Genomic DNA, 13,290 nt, shown 5'->3' with positions numbered 1-13,290 from the left:
ATTCCCTGCTACAAAATTTGAAATCACAAAGATTCTGAAACTTCCTTTGTGATTGTATTCAATGCATGAGGAATGATTACAGCCTTTCAGGGTAGTTTGCCATACCATCCTACTCCAGTTTCTATCCTCTATCAATTTGATGGGTAGAATGGTCTTCAAATGATTCCCTTCTTATCTATCCAGTTATAGCTGGCTATTGTTCCCACTTGCACAGTTAATTTTGGACTCCCTCCAGAATCTAACCTTACTGCCCACCTGTTTCTAATCTACATGATGACAAAATTAAAATTATATCAGCATGACTTAATGTCAAATTCTATTTAAAGAGATGTTTTCTAATGTTAAGCATGCTGTATAAATGCAGGTTGTTAGCCATGGAAGTTCAGTTTAACAGCCTAATTGCTGATGGTGTTCAATTCATATTGCTGTGTTATGAATAAATGTTATGCCTTGTAAACAAATTCTTTTGCATTAAAGATCCTGCAAGTTTTGTAATAGTCTGAATCTTACAGAATTGATGTGTTGTAATCTTTCAGTTAAATTATTACTTCATTCCAATATTGTGGTAGGCAGAAATGACTATTTTGAAGTCTGATTTCTATGAAGCAAATTAACCAACTATTCTAACGCCTTCTAAAAATATTGTATTGACTCGTTATCCAGCTTCATGCATAACCAATCTCAATCCACATAATACCATTCTAAATGCCAAGTGATCATTGCACACCATTTTGCTGCACTAGTGAGCCATTGGATTCTTAGTTTAATGTTTTACTCTATGGTTTAAATATTCCTTAAAGAAACTCTGCCCAATTCCATGCCCCAATCCCCAACAGCAAATGGGGATTTTCACTCACCTGTCATAGTCTGAAGGATTTCTGTTGCATTTTATCTTCTGTGTAAAATCATAAGGTCACTTTTGCAGTCTGCATAATCACAAATTGGTGAACAGTGGCCACTCTTCCAGTTACAATGTTAACTTCTGTTCTTACTCATTTTTAAGAAGCCTTAGCCCTGACACCTGCCCAACAGGTAAAGGGCTCTTGCAGCATGTGTAGATGAAAGCAGGGACTGCAGGGAGGATAAGCAAACTGATTTTGACATTTGCCTAAGCTTGAAGAGCTTCTGTGATGCTCTGAAACCTGCTCCGATATTAGATCATTATTTGATGTGTACCAGTAGTGCATCTGAAATGTTGTCAGTTACTCTTATAAAGATGAGCAGCTGGTACTGCAGTTTGATCGTGAATCTTTCCAGATAATGCTTTAAGATTAATTTCATTTAAAAGCTTGCTAACCCTCTTGCCAGTCCCTTATACCTTAAATCCATTTTGTTTTCTTCCATCCAAGGTCTCCAAGTTGCCCAACCTACGATCCCTAAGCCAAGCCTTGCTTCTCGACATCATCGAGTCATTAGCCAATCATATTTCAGACAAGCAGTGTGCAGAGCTGGGCTCGGATATGTGACAATTAATTTTAAACACTGATTCTCAAATTGTTACAGAAACTTTGTTCTCTGATGCAGATGAGTAGTAATTTATTTATTGAAGTAATTTTATTTCAAGTAGGACAGTTCTGAAGTGATGCTAAGGCTGTTTTGAACTACATTTGAATCAAGTCTTTCATTAGGACAAGAATATATTGCTGTCCAACTTTTGTTTGCTGGTTCAAACAGAATAAAGGAGCAAGCAATTCTACTATTTTCAAAAATAAACACATGGTAAATGACTTCGGGAGGACTATCAGTGATCACCCATATGAAGACTTGTAAAACTTGATCATGAAATTTAAAACTAATAATCCTATTTTACTTTCTGTTATTCATTCCCTTATAAAGTTATGAATACTATGAATGACTTCATTTTCAAAGTAACTCAGTGGTCACAGGTTTGGGAATTGGTCTCAGTGGTTTAATTGTCCAGTAATTCTGAATTTACCTGGTTCTCTACTGTTGCATGGTAGCTAGGGGAGTGAGTGAGGTTGCAGGATATTCACTGATATTAATGGAGCACATAGTAAACATAAGTTGATTAACACTGTATGTAAATGAATGCTCATTTTCTTTAGTAGAATTTGATGTCATTAATATTTAATTTAGCTCTTGTCAGGCATCACAGTTAGTAGACATTGTAATCAACACGTAAAAACTGAATGAGCCATGGCACTGATTATCATGACTGTTGTAAAAGAAAAATTGTGCAAACGCATGTAAATGCTACATATATAATATTGACATTCTAATAATAGAATGAATATATGAAGGGATTTGTGAATAAGAAACAGTGGGTTTGCCTTCTATTCTCTTTCCTAGCTGAAAATTATGTTGAAACTTCTGCCTAGGTTTTATTTCTACTATTGTTATTTTGCATTGCAACTTGATCTTGGCCAGAAAAAAAATTCTGTAGAATATCTTTCAGTGCTGAATATAACGTTAGATGAAAAGATTTATTTATAGCTCACCATGCAGAAGTGAGACACACTGTCTATCAAGTTATCCCTAATTGTAAAAATATGCAAGTTACTTTTGCAATCAGAGCAAATAGTCTGTGCCACATCTTGAATTTAATGCTCATGCATATTCATTAGGCTGTGAATCACAGTGTAAATGTTTTCATTGAATCATGCTCTTTTCACTTGTGAGTGAAGTTTACTAAAATTTCCAGAACTTCATTCATTGACAATAGTTTTAATTGTGCTTTGCTGTTGTACTTGGAGAGGGGAGACAAGATAACCAGTACCTAATATTTATGATTTTCATGTTGCCATTTAGTTGCATTTACAACTTGGCATTGTAGCATTATGTAATTCTAAGGCAAACACTGAATTTAATGAAGAATAGCCAGTTATTGCAATCCTATTTAGTATTTGCTCATCTCTCACCTTGTGAGAAGGTGATTGTAACCTTGCCAGTACAATGCCACTCTACATTAAGGTTGATTGCCTAGGACTGTTTTAGAAGAATGGATGCAGGAAAGGGGAAAGGAGTTTGGACTGAAGCAAATATATTCCAAAGCTTACAGTGATCAAAGTTCACCTTCATATTGAATATATGTGTAATTAAAAAATTGTATAACTAGTAAATTGTAATGGTTAATCTATGTATAAAGTAAACTTTGAAAGCTCATGAATGCATTATTCTGTTTATTGTGACTCATGAAGCCACAAAGTACACTGCTGTTAGTTTATATATGATGTGTTAAGTTGTTTCCTGCCCAAAGCTGTTAACCTAAAGGACCAAATATTTATGACTTCTAGCAAAAAGTGAGCAGCTGGAGGAACTCAGCGGGTCAGGCAGCATCTGTGGAGAAAAATGGACAGTAGATGTTTCAGGTCGACACCCTTCATCTAGACTGAAAGAGCAGAGGGGAGATAGCCAAGGAGGTGAAGTGAGATGAGAGCTGCAAGCAATAGGTGGATCCAGATGAGGGGTTGATTGGCAGATGGAGTCAGGTAGGGGAAATGGTGATAGGTGGAGGTAGCAAAAGATTGCAGATTATGGAAATGTTGAATGTCCATTTCCCTCCAAAGATGCTGTCTGACCTGCTGAGTTCCTTCAATAGCCCTTTGTTTGCTCCAGATTCCAGCATCTTCAGACTCTTGTGCCTCCAGATATGATTTTTATTTGTAAAGTGCAATGAACTGAGCAAGGGCTCAGCCATTAACATGTTCTGCATCTTCCAGCAGAGTGACTTCAGTTTACATTTGTTCTGTCATAATGATCTTACCTCAGTTGTACCTTTTAAAGGTATAGGGGGAAAAAAACAAACAGGATCCAGATTCTATCCCAAAGAGAAAAGGGAGTCACCACAGATTATACCTCACACCTCATTCGACCATGGCTACCAAGGAGGAAAGAAGTTATGAGTTGAGTATCTGAATCCAGGGTGCTGATAACTGCCCAATTATCTCTCACCAACTGATAAACCTCCTATTGAGAAAGCAGTACCAACTTCTCCTGTGTTTTAAAGCAGAATTTCTAACATAGTGCACAGCAGAAACGGTTTATCTGAAGTTTTCTATCTAGGACTGGAATCCTTGACAGGTATTTGGTGAGGAGACATACCTACAAACAACAGAGGAAGTTCTTGTTATTGGTACATAAATTGCAGTTGGTGAAGATTGAGTAGATCTAAATATTGATGCTGAACTTCAGTGGGGATAGAAAATCAGATGCAACACAAAGTAGGGAATAGGATAAAAAAACAAAAGGGCAATTCAATTGCCTAGTAAATTACATGGCCAAAGAGGTAAATAAAAAAGGTGTGTTCCTATAATGTGTTAATTTGAGCCTGCAGCTATTCATTATCTGCTAACTACCTTAAAAGGCAAAGAATCTTTAGAATCCTTTACCTAGAAGTGCTGTGGAGGTTCATTCAAAATAGACTGATAAATTTTGTAGGTATTAAAGCAATCAAGGGGATCATGGAAGAAAATGGCACGGAGGTAGAAGACGACCTTGATGAGTGGGAGAGAAAGCTTGAAGGGCCAGTCAGCCTACTCCAGCTTCTGTTTCTTTTGTTCTGGGAAAGGATGGAGCTGCTTCAATAAGACAAGGATAGGATTTAATCTTTTCTCTTCACATAAATCATCACACTGATAGAATAGTAATCTCAGGTGACGGAGGAATAAATGTGTACACAAAGGGAGATTTCAACTACCCTGGCCAAAGAGGGTAACTAAAAGGGATAAGGGTGTTTGTACAATGTGTCAAGCTTCCCAGCACTGATTGTAAGGATTAGACTTTTCTCACTGATGCAACTTGATCTGCTGAGTGCTTCCAGCATTTTCGGTTTGCTTCAAGTTGCAGACAGCAAACAGGACCGTGCTACCCTGCTGTTGCCCCACAGAATGTGTTTCTTCCTACCTTGACCCTATGCCTTCTCCCCTTGTCCAGTCTCTTGCCACGTGTACCTATGCCATCTATGATGACACTGCCAGTCTGACAATTGCCTGGTCCCAGCTGGCTCACCTTCACCATGGTCTGTGCTCTTCACTGCTTCTTTGAATTGGTGTTGCCATACACATGATATGACTACAAGAGCAGGTCAGAGGCTGGGAATCCTGTGGTGAGTAACTCCTCCTAACTCCCCAAAGCCTGTCCATCATCTTACAAGGCTCAAGTCAATCTTCACTTGCCTGGATGAGTGCAGCTTAAACAGCATTCAAGAAGCTCGACACCATACAGGACGTAGCAGCCCACCTGATAAGCACCCCATCTTATTCACGCACTCCATCACAGATATACAGCAGCAGTCTGTACCACCTACTTGGACAGCACCTTCCAAACCCATGACCTCTACCAGCTAGAAGGACAAGGACAGCAAAAGCTTGAGAACAAAACCACCCGGAAGTTGCCCTCCAAGCCACACAAGACCATTGACAATAGTACAATAAGATGGACTCTTGACCTCACAACCTACCTCATTACGACCTTGCACCTCATTGTCTCCCTGCAGCTGTTACACTTTATTCTGCACTCTGTTATTGTTTTACCTTGTACTACCTTGGTATGTTGTGTCAACGAATTGATCTGTATGAACGGTATGCAAGACAAGTTTTTCACTGTACCTCAATTACAATTCCAAATCCATCGCTGTTCCTTCACTGTCGCTGGGTCAAAATCCTGGAACTCCCTCCCTAACAGCGTTGTGGGTATACCCACACCTCAAGAACTGCAGAAGGCAGCTCACCATCACCTTCTCAAGAGCAATTAAATGCTTACTCAGCATGCAAAGCCCATATCCCTTGAAATATTTTTTTCAAAATCAGGGGATGGGTTATCTACCAATATCCATTATAAGAACACCAATTCTCACAGCTATGTTGACGACTACTCCTCCAATCCTACTTCCTATAAGGATGCCATTCTATTCTCCCACTTTATCCCTCTCCAACTTGTCATCTCTGATGATGGGACTTCCAGTGCCTCTTTAAAATGTCCTTTCATTCTCAATCATGGCTTTCCTTTTGTCATAATTAACAGGATTCTCAACTGTGTCCCCTCTATTTCCTGCACTTTTCTCTTCCTAGCCAGAACATAGGGCTCCCCTTGTCCTTGCCTTCCGTCATTCATTGTCCATAATTTCTCCCATTTCCAGACATCTCTTCCCTCCCTGCCTGACCTGCTGAGTGCTTCTGGCATTCCGGGGCGACTGTTCCCTTCACAACTTCCCAGTGCACTCTTCCATCCACACCAACTATTGCCCTTCTCACGGACCTTTCCAATGCAACCATGGGAGTTGCCATGCCTACCCTTTTACCTCTTCCTTTCCCACCATCCAGGGACCTAAACAGTCCTTCCAAGAGAAGCAGTGAATCACTTGCACTTCCGATTTATTTTACTGCACTCAGCAGCCACACTGTGATCTCTTCTGCAATGCAGATTGGATAACTACATTGCAGAACACCTCCATTCAGTCCACAAGGATGACCCAGAGTTTCCAAACATCTGTCACTTCAATTCTCCACCCCACTCCTTCTCTGACTTCTGCCTCCTTCATATGTCCAACATAAGCTCAAGAAACAGCACCTCTCCTTTTACTTGGGTATGTTGAAATCCTTGGGACTTAATATTGAATTCAACAAGTTCAGGTAGCCACTCTTATTATCTCTGCACAGATGTACCTTTTTTACTACTTTTGTTTTTCTATTGTCTCCAACTGCTAGTTTTTAGAGACGTAAGAGACTGCAGATGCTGGAATCTGGAGCAACAAACAATCTGCTGGAGGAACTCAGCGGGTCGAACAGCATCTGAGAGGAACTGTCGATGCTTCAGGTCGAAACACAGCATCCGTTTTTAAAGTAACTAGTTTTTAACGTAATTGTCTACAATTTTAGTCCGCACCCTATCCTAGACAATCTCTTTCCTCTTCGCTCCCTTCCCCCTGCCCCCCCCCCCCACCCCACAGACCTGAAATGCTAACTCTCCACGGCTGCTGCCTGACCTGCCGAGTACTTCCAGCATTTCCTGCTTCTGTTAGAGTTTGTAAGAAGGCTGATGAGAAAGGATTCTTTCATGAATCTGGTAATGAGTGGTTAAGTACAGAGAAGAGATCTGGGTAATAATCACTTGTAAAATATTAATTTGAAAAGAACACAGTTTGCTGAAGATCAGAATAATCAATTGAACCAAAATTGATTTTTGAGGAGCTGCAAAGGAAAATTAAAACAAATGACAATATTGGCAAACGATGAAGCAGAGCACCAGTAGGAAGCATTTAAAATGATATTCAGCCGAATCCAGGAAAAAATAGGCTCTACTGAAAATTGTCTAGAAACAAAGCAACATCATAAAACTATTGGGAAGCAAGGGAGGAGATTGCTGGTGCTCTGATGGAGACTTTTGCATCTTTGTTAGCCACAGGTGAGGCACCAGAAGACTGGAGGAAAGCTGATGTTGTTTCTTTGATTAAGAAGGGCAGTAGGGATAAGCCAGGTAACTACAGACCAGTGAGCCTTGCATCAGTGCAGGGAAATCATTGGAGAAATACTAATGAATATGATTTATGTACACAAGACATGAGATTGCAAGTGCTGCAATCTGGAGCAACAAGCCAAGCAGCACCTGTTGGTGGGTGGGGGGGGGGGGGGGGTGCAGGGGTGGGGAATTGTTGATGTTTCAGGTTGAAACCCTGCATCAGGATTTATGTACATTTGGAAAGGCAGGGACTAACGAGTGATAGTATGACTTTGTGCAGCAAAAGTCCTGTCTCGCTAATTTGATTGAGATAACTAGGAGGTAACTAAGAAGACCGATGAAAGCAGGGTGGAGGACATTGTCTATATGGACTGTCGTAAGGCTTTTCACAAGGTACCATGTGGTGGGCTGGTCCAGAAAGTTAAGGCACATGGGATCCGAGGTGACTGGCTAATTGTATCCAAAATTGACTTGATTGTAAGAGCTAAAGGGTAGTGGTGGAAGATTACTTTTCTTTTTGAAAGTAAGTGACCAGTGGTGTACCACAATGGTCGTTGCTAGGACCTATGTTGCTTGTGATGTACATTAACAACTTGGATGTGAATGTAGAAGGTATGATTAGTAAGTTTGCGGATGACATCAAAATTGGTGGTGGCGTGGATAATGAGGAAGGTTGTCCAAGGCTACTGCAGGATATAGATCAGATGGAAGGTTGGGCAAAGCATTGGCAGATGGAATTTAATCCTGATAAGTACAAGGTTATGCATTGTGGGTAGTCAAGTAGAGGTAGGACATGTACAGTGCATGACAGGGCACCAAGGAACATCAATGAACAGAGAGATCTTGGGCTTAAATTCTGTAGTTCCCTGAAAGTAGCAACACAGCTAGGAAGGGCAGTGAAGAAGGTATAATGCATGCTTGCCTTCATATGGGAGGTCAGGGCAAAATAATGTAAGAGTAGGGACATTATGTTGCAACTTTGCAAAGCACTCATTAGGTTGCACTTGGATGGGATTACCCTGGAGAGGGTGCAGAGGAGATTCACCAGGATGTAGCCTGGACTGGAGGATTTTAGTTTTAAGGAGAGATTTTGGATAGTCTGGACTTGTTTTCCCTGGAATGAAGGAGGCTGAGGGGTGACCTGAGAGGCATAGGGTAGGTTGTCAAAATCTTTTTCCTGTGGGAGGGAAATCAGAAACATGAGGGCATAGCTTTAACAAGGTGAGGGGAACAAGTATTAAAGAGGATTTGAGGGGAATTTTTTTACACATAGAATGGCCGATATCTGGAACCCGTTGCCAGGGAAGATGGTGAGTCAAATACAATCACTGAGTTTAAGACACATTTAGACAGGCACTGAATAGGCAAGGCAAGGACCTGTTGTGGGTAAATGTGATTAGTATACTGGGCAAAAACAGTTGTCATGGACATGCTGGGCTGAAGGGCCAATTCTGTGCTGTACCACACTATAACTCTCTTCCACAGGCACATAAATAAAAGGGCAACACAAAAGCTGCTGGAGGAACTTGGTGGGTCAGGCAGCATCTGTGGAGGGAAGTCGACGTTTCAGGTTGAAGCCCTTCATCTGGATCCAAAATGTTGACTGTCCATTTCCCTCCACAGATGCTGCCTGACTTGCTGAGTTCCTCCAACATCTTGTGTGTTGCTCCAGATTCCAGCATCTGCAGTCTCTTGTGTTGACATGAGGCATTTGGAGGGCTAGCATGAATTTCAAAAGGGAGAGTTTTGCATAAACCAACCCCGTAGTTACCTCTTCAAAGATGATTTGCATGAGGGTAACTTTATCTACATTTCAAAAAGACCTTGAATAAGATGCCATGAATAATAGTGTAAGTAATGTTAGAGCATGTGGAATCAGGGCAATGTGGTAAAATGAGTAGCTGGCTGGCTTCAAGATTAAGACTATAAGAATTGGTAACAGGAAGAGGCCATTCAGCCTATCGAGCCTGCGCTGCCATTCAGTGATCTGACATCCATCAAGTCTACTCCCTTGCATTTTTCCCATAAGCTTTGATTCTCTTCCTGATAGAAATAAATCTATCTAAACCTAAAATATATGCAAGGACCCTGCCCCCAGGTATGGAGTTCCAAAGACCCGCAATCCTCTGATAGAGGAAGTTCTTCCTTAGTCTTAAACAGGCAATCCCTTATTCTGAGAATGTGCCCTTTGGTTCTGGACTCTCCCATGAAGGGAAACATCCTCTCAGCATTTACCCTGATGAGCCTCTGAGAATCAGTTCTCCTCTCATTCTTAATTTTAACAGAGTCCCAACCTATTTAACCTTCCCTCGTAGGAGCATCCCTCCATAAATGTGATTGTTTAAAGAACCTTCTCTAAACCTCCTCCAATGAAGTGGTATCTTTCCTTAAATAGGAGGAACAAAACAGTTTGCAGTACAGTAGGGCAACACACAAAGAGCTGGAGGAACTCAGCGGGTCAGGCAGAATCTATGGAGGGAAATGGACAGCCGACGTCTCAAGTTTAGGTCCTTCATCTGGACTGAAAGATAGAGGGGAGATGGCCAGTATCAAAAGGTGGAGGGAAGGGATGGAGCAAGAGCTGGCAGGCAATAGGTGAATCAAAGGTGAGGGGTTGATGAGGGAAGGGGGAGAGAGGGAACGGTGTCAAAAGCTGGGAGGTGACAGGTGGAAGTGACAAAGGGCTGAAGATGATGGAATCTGATAGAAGAGGAAGGTGGAGCACGGAACAGAGGGAGCGAGGTGGAGAGGGGAACCAGTGGAAGGAGTGTGTGGGTGATGGCAGGTGGAGAGGGTGGGGGACGGGAAAGAGAGAGGGTGATGGGGGCCAGTGGGATCAGGAGGAGAGAGAGAGAAGGGACAGGGGCAGCGGGTACCGGAAGTTTGAGAATTCAATGTTCATGCCGCCAGGTTGGAGACTACCCAGGCAGAATATGAGGTGCTGTTCCTCTAATTTGTATTTGGCCTCAACTTGCCAGTGGAGGAGGTCGAGGACAGACATGTCGGTGTGGGGATGGGAAGGAGAATTAAAATGGACACTACACTATGAGCAGTAAACAAGCTGTGGTTTCACCAATGCGTTGCACAAAGGAGGTATGGAGGTGGAAGGTGGGTAGAACGTGGTACAGTGCAGGGCCCATGATGGCTCATAATTTATATCTAACTAGATTTTGCAGTCTTACTATTTCGAAATGTGCAGATGACAGCAAAATGGGGCAACTGTCAATACTGGGGTAGACTTTGCCAAATTTCAAGAAGACATTTATATAATTAACAAACTAATTTCAACATATTCATGTAAGCTGCAGGATTTTGGTAAGAAAAATAAGATCACATTGGGAAGATAAGAATCCAAATAAAATAAAGAACAAAGGGATGTCGGAGTACATATCACTAAAAGTAACAAAGGTCATAAAACCTAGTACTTTGTTTCTGTTTTATTTCCAGAGGAATAATTTTTTTTAAAAAAGCTAAATGTATAAAAGTTAGGTGATCTCATGTTCGGAATGCAATCTTGTTTTATTCATACAAGGCCAGCATTTAATTCTCATCCTTAATAGCACTAGGTGGTGATGATGAATGGCTTTATGAGCCACTGCAGTACTTGTCACAAAAGTGTTACCAAGGTTGTTAGATAATGAGTTACCAGGAATTTGACCCACCGAAGGGAAATAGTTTGGCAATTATTAATACTATTGAAAACTTGCTGACATCTAAATATGTCAGCCCTAACTTTTTCTGGCATTTTTTGGAATAGGTAGAACACATGTATTGTAACTCTCACCCTGGCATGGAGTTGAATGCCAGGTACTTAGTGAGGCATGACATACTGAAGATTATGGAGGAGTAAAGCAAATTGGACAGTTTCCAAATTTCCACTATGAATTGGTACCTTCAGCACTATTGAGGCAAAATCCTGGTGGTAATCCTATTTTTTGGATAGGCAGAGAGCTTTTAGGTGGGTTCATTTGATGTAAAAGGAATGGCATTTGTTTTCTGAATTCTAAGTGTGGTCTGAAATCAAGTTGTTTCTCCTGAGGTATGATTTCTTTTTGATCCGAATGTAAACTGGTACCCAAACAAAATTCAACCCATGGCTTGAAATGTGATGTTTGGCTCCCTCTAATGGTGAACCTTGGCCCAAACAGCAATACTGCAAAATACCTGTTTCTCTTAAGATTGAAGTAACATTAAAATTATTTTATTTGCCTATCTACTGAACCTACCCTTCAGTTATCAAAATTATACATTTTTGTATCCCTGATTTTAAAAAAATTAATGGTGCTGATGCTGGAGGTTTGTGTCTTGATTAATTATTCAGTGGTTGAAAAACAAAAAAATTGAACACACTAGAAATCTGAAATGAAAACAGAAAATCTTGGAAATACTCAGCAGTTCAGGCAGTATCTGTGGATAGAGAAACAGTTAACATTAGAGGTCGATGACTGGGTGTCCTAGTGCATGGTTTGCAAAATGCAGGCATTGAGGTACGACTAATTCTGAAAGCCTCTTCCCTTCCAGTCCTGATGAAAGGTCTGAGCCCGAAACATCGACTGTTTATTTCCCTCCATAGATGCTGCCTGACCTGCTGAGTTCCTCCAGCTCTGTTTGTGTATTGCTCCAGATTCCAGCATCTGCAGAATTTCTTGTAAAGACCTGCCCATCTGTCCTCTCCTCCCCTCCTCTATCCTCTATTCCATGGTCCACTGCCCTCTTCTACCGGATTCCTCTTTCTTCAGCTCTTTGCCTCTTCTACCTATCACCTCTCAGCTTATTACATCATCCCCCCTCTCCCCCACCCACCCACCTACCTTCCCCCTCTCACCTGGACTCACCTATCACCTGCCTGCGTGTGCTCCTCCCCCTCCCCCTCCCCCCCACCTTCTTATTCTGGCTTCTGCCCTCTTCCTTTCCAGTCCTGATGAAGGGTCTCGGCCCGAAACATCGACTGTTTATTTCCCTCCATAGATGCTGCCTGACCTGCTGAGTTCCTGCAGCACTTTTTACGTACTGCTCTGGATTCCAGCATCTGCAGAATTTCTTGTGTCTCCTTAATTCAGAAAGCTAACAGATTGTGTCGTTCATTGCGAGTGTAATTGAAAACAAGGAGGGAGTTACACCTTAGTTATGAAGGATATTGTCAAGACTACATCTGGAGTACTGTGTACTGCATTGGTCTCCTTACTTAAGGAAGGATATTCATGCATTGGAAGAAATCCAGGGAAGGTTTATATTTGGGATGGGTGTTTAAAATCTAAAATGGATCTAGTGGCTAAAAAATCAATAGCCAGAGGGAACCACTTTGAAGTGGATGTTAATAGATATATCAGCTTAATGTTACAGGTAAGTTCCAGACATGACAGAAGGGGTACAAAAGAGGAGGGGGAATTGCATTAGGGAGAACATCACGACAATACTTCGAGAGGATATCCTGGAGCGATTATCCTATGGGGCTTTATGGATAGAATTTAGGAATAAGAGAGGGCCAATCACATTGCTGGTGTTATACTGTAAGCCTCACAAAAGTCAGTGGGAATTAGAGGCACAGATATGTAACACATCACAAGGCTCTAAGAGCAATATAGTTAAAACACTGGGGGATTTTAACATTCCTAATATTGAAATCAAAGTAGAATTTATTGTCATATGCACAAGTACATGTATGCGCAGGTACAATGAAAAACTTACTTGCAGCAGCATCACAGGCACAGAGCATCAGAGACACAACATTCACAAGAAAAACATAAATTGTACACAATTTTTACAAGAAAGAACACAATTAGGACAAAAATCATTCAAGTCCATTGTAGTGCAGAGTGGTTATAGTGTTGCTATTGCTATACGGAGATAGTGATTAGGGTTGTGCAGGTTGGT

At 41.3% G+C, this 13,290-nt stretch overlaps 1 protein-coding gene across 1 annotated transcript in view; it reads left to right on the top strand.

The window, feature by feature from the left end:
- The window catches only part of lztr1 (leucine-zipper-like transcription regulator 1), a 51,591-nt gene extending 48,468 nt beyond the window's left edge, over positions 1-3,123 (top strand). Inside the window, exon 21 of the mRNA XM_052031950.1 lies at positions 1,350-3,123. Coding sequence (XP_051887910.1) covers positions 1,350-1,466 — 117 coding nt within the window. The 3' untranslated portion in view covers positions 1,467-3,123. The remainder of the gene's footprint in view (positions 1-1,349) is intronic.
- The last annotated feature ends 10,167 nt before the right edge of the window (positions 3,124-13,290 follow it).

This window comes from Pristis pectinata, chromosome 17 (assembly GCF_009764475.1).
Source record: "Pristis pectinata isolate sPriPec2 chromosome 17, sPriPec2.1.pri, whole genome shotgun sequence".
NCBI classification, from domain to species: Eukaryota; Metazoa; Chordata; class Chondrichthyes; order Rhinopristiformes; family Pristidae; genus Pristis; species Pristis pectinata.
Note: the sequence above shows the minus strand (reverse complement) of the source record. Positions and strands in the feature narration are given on the sequence as shown.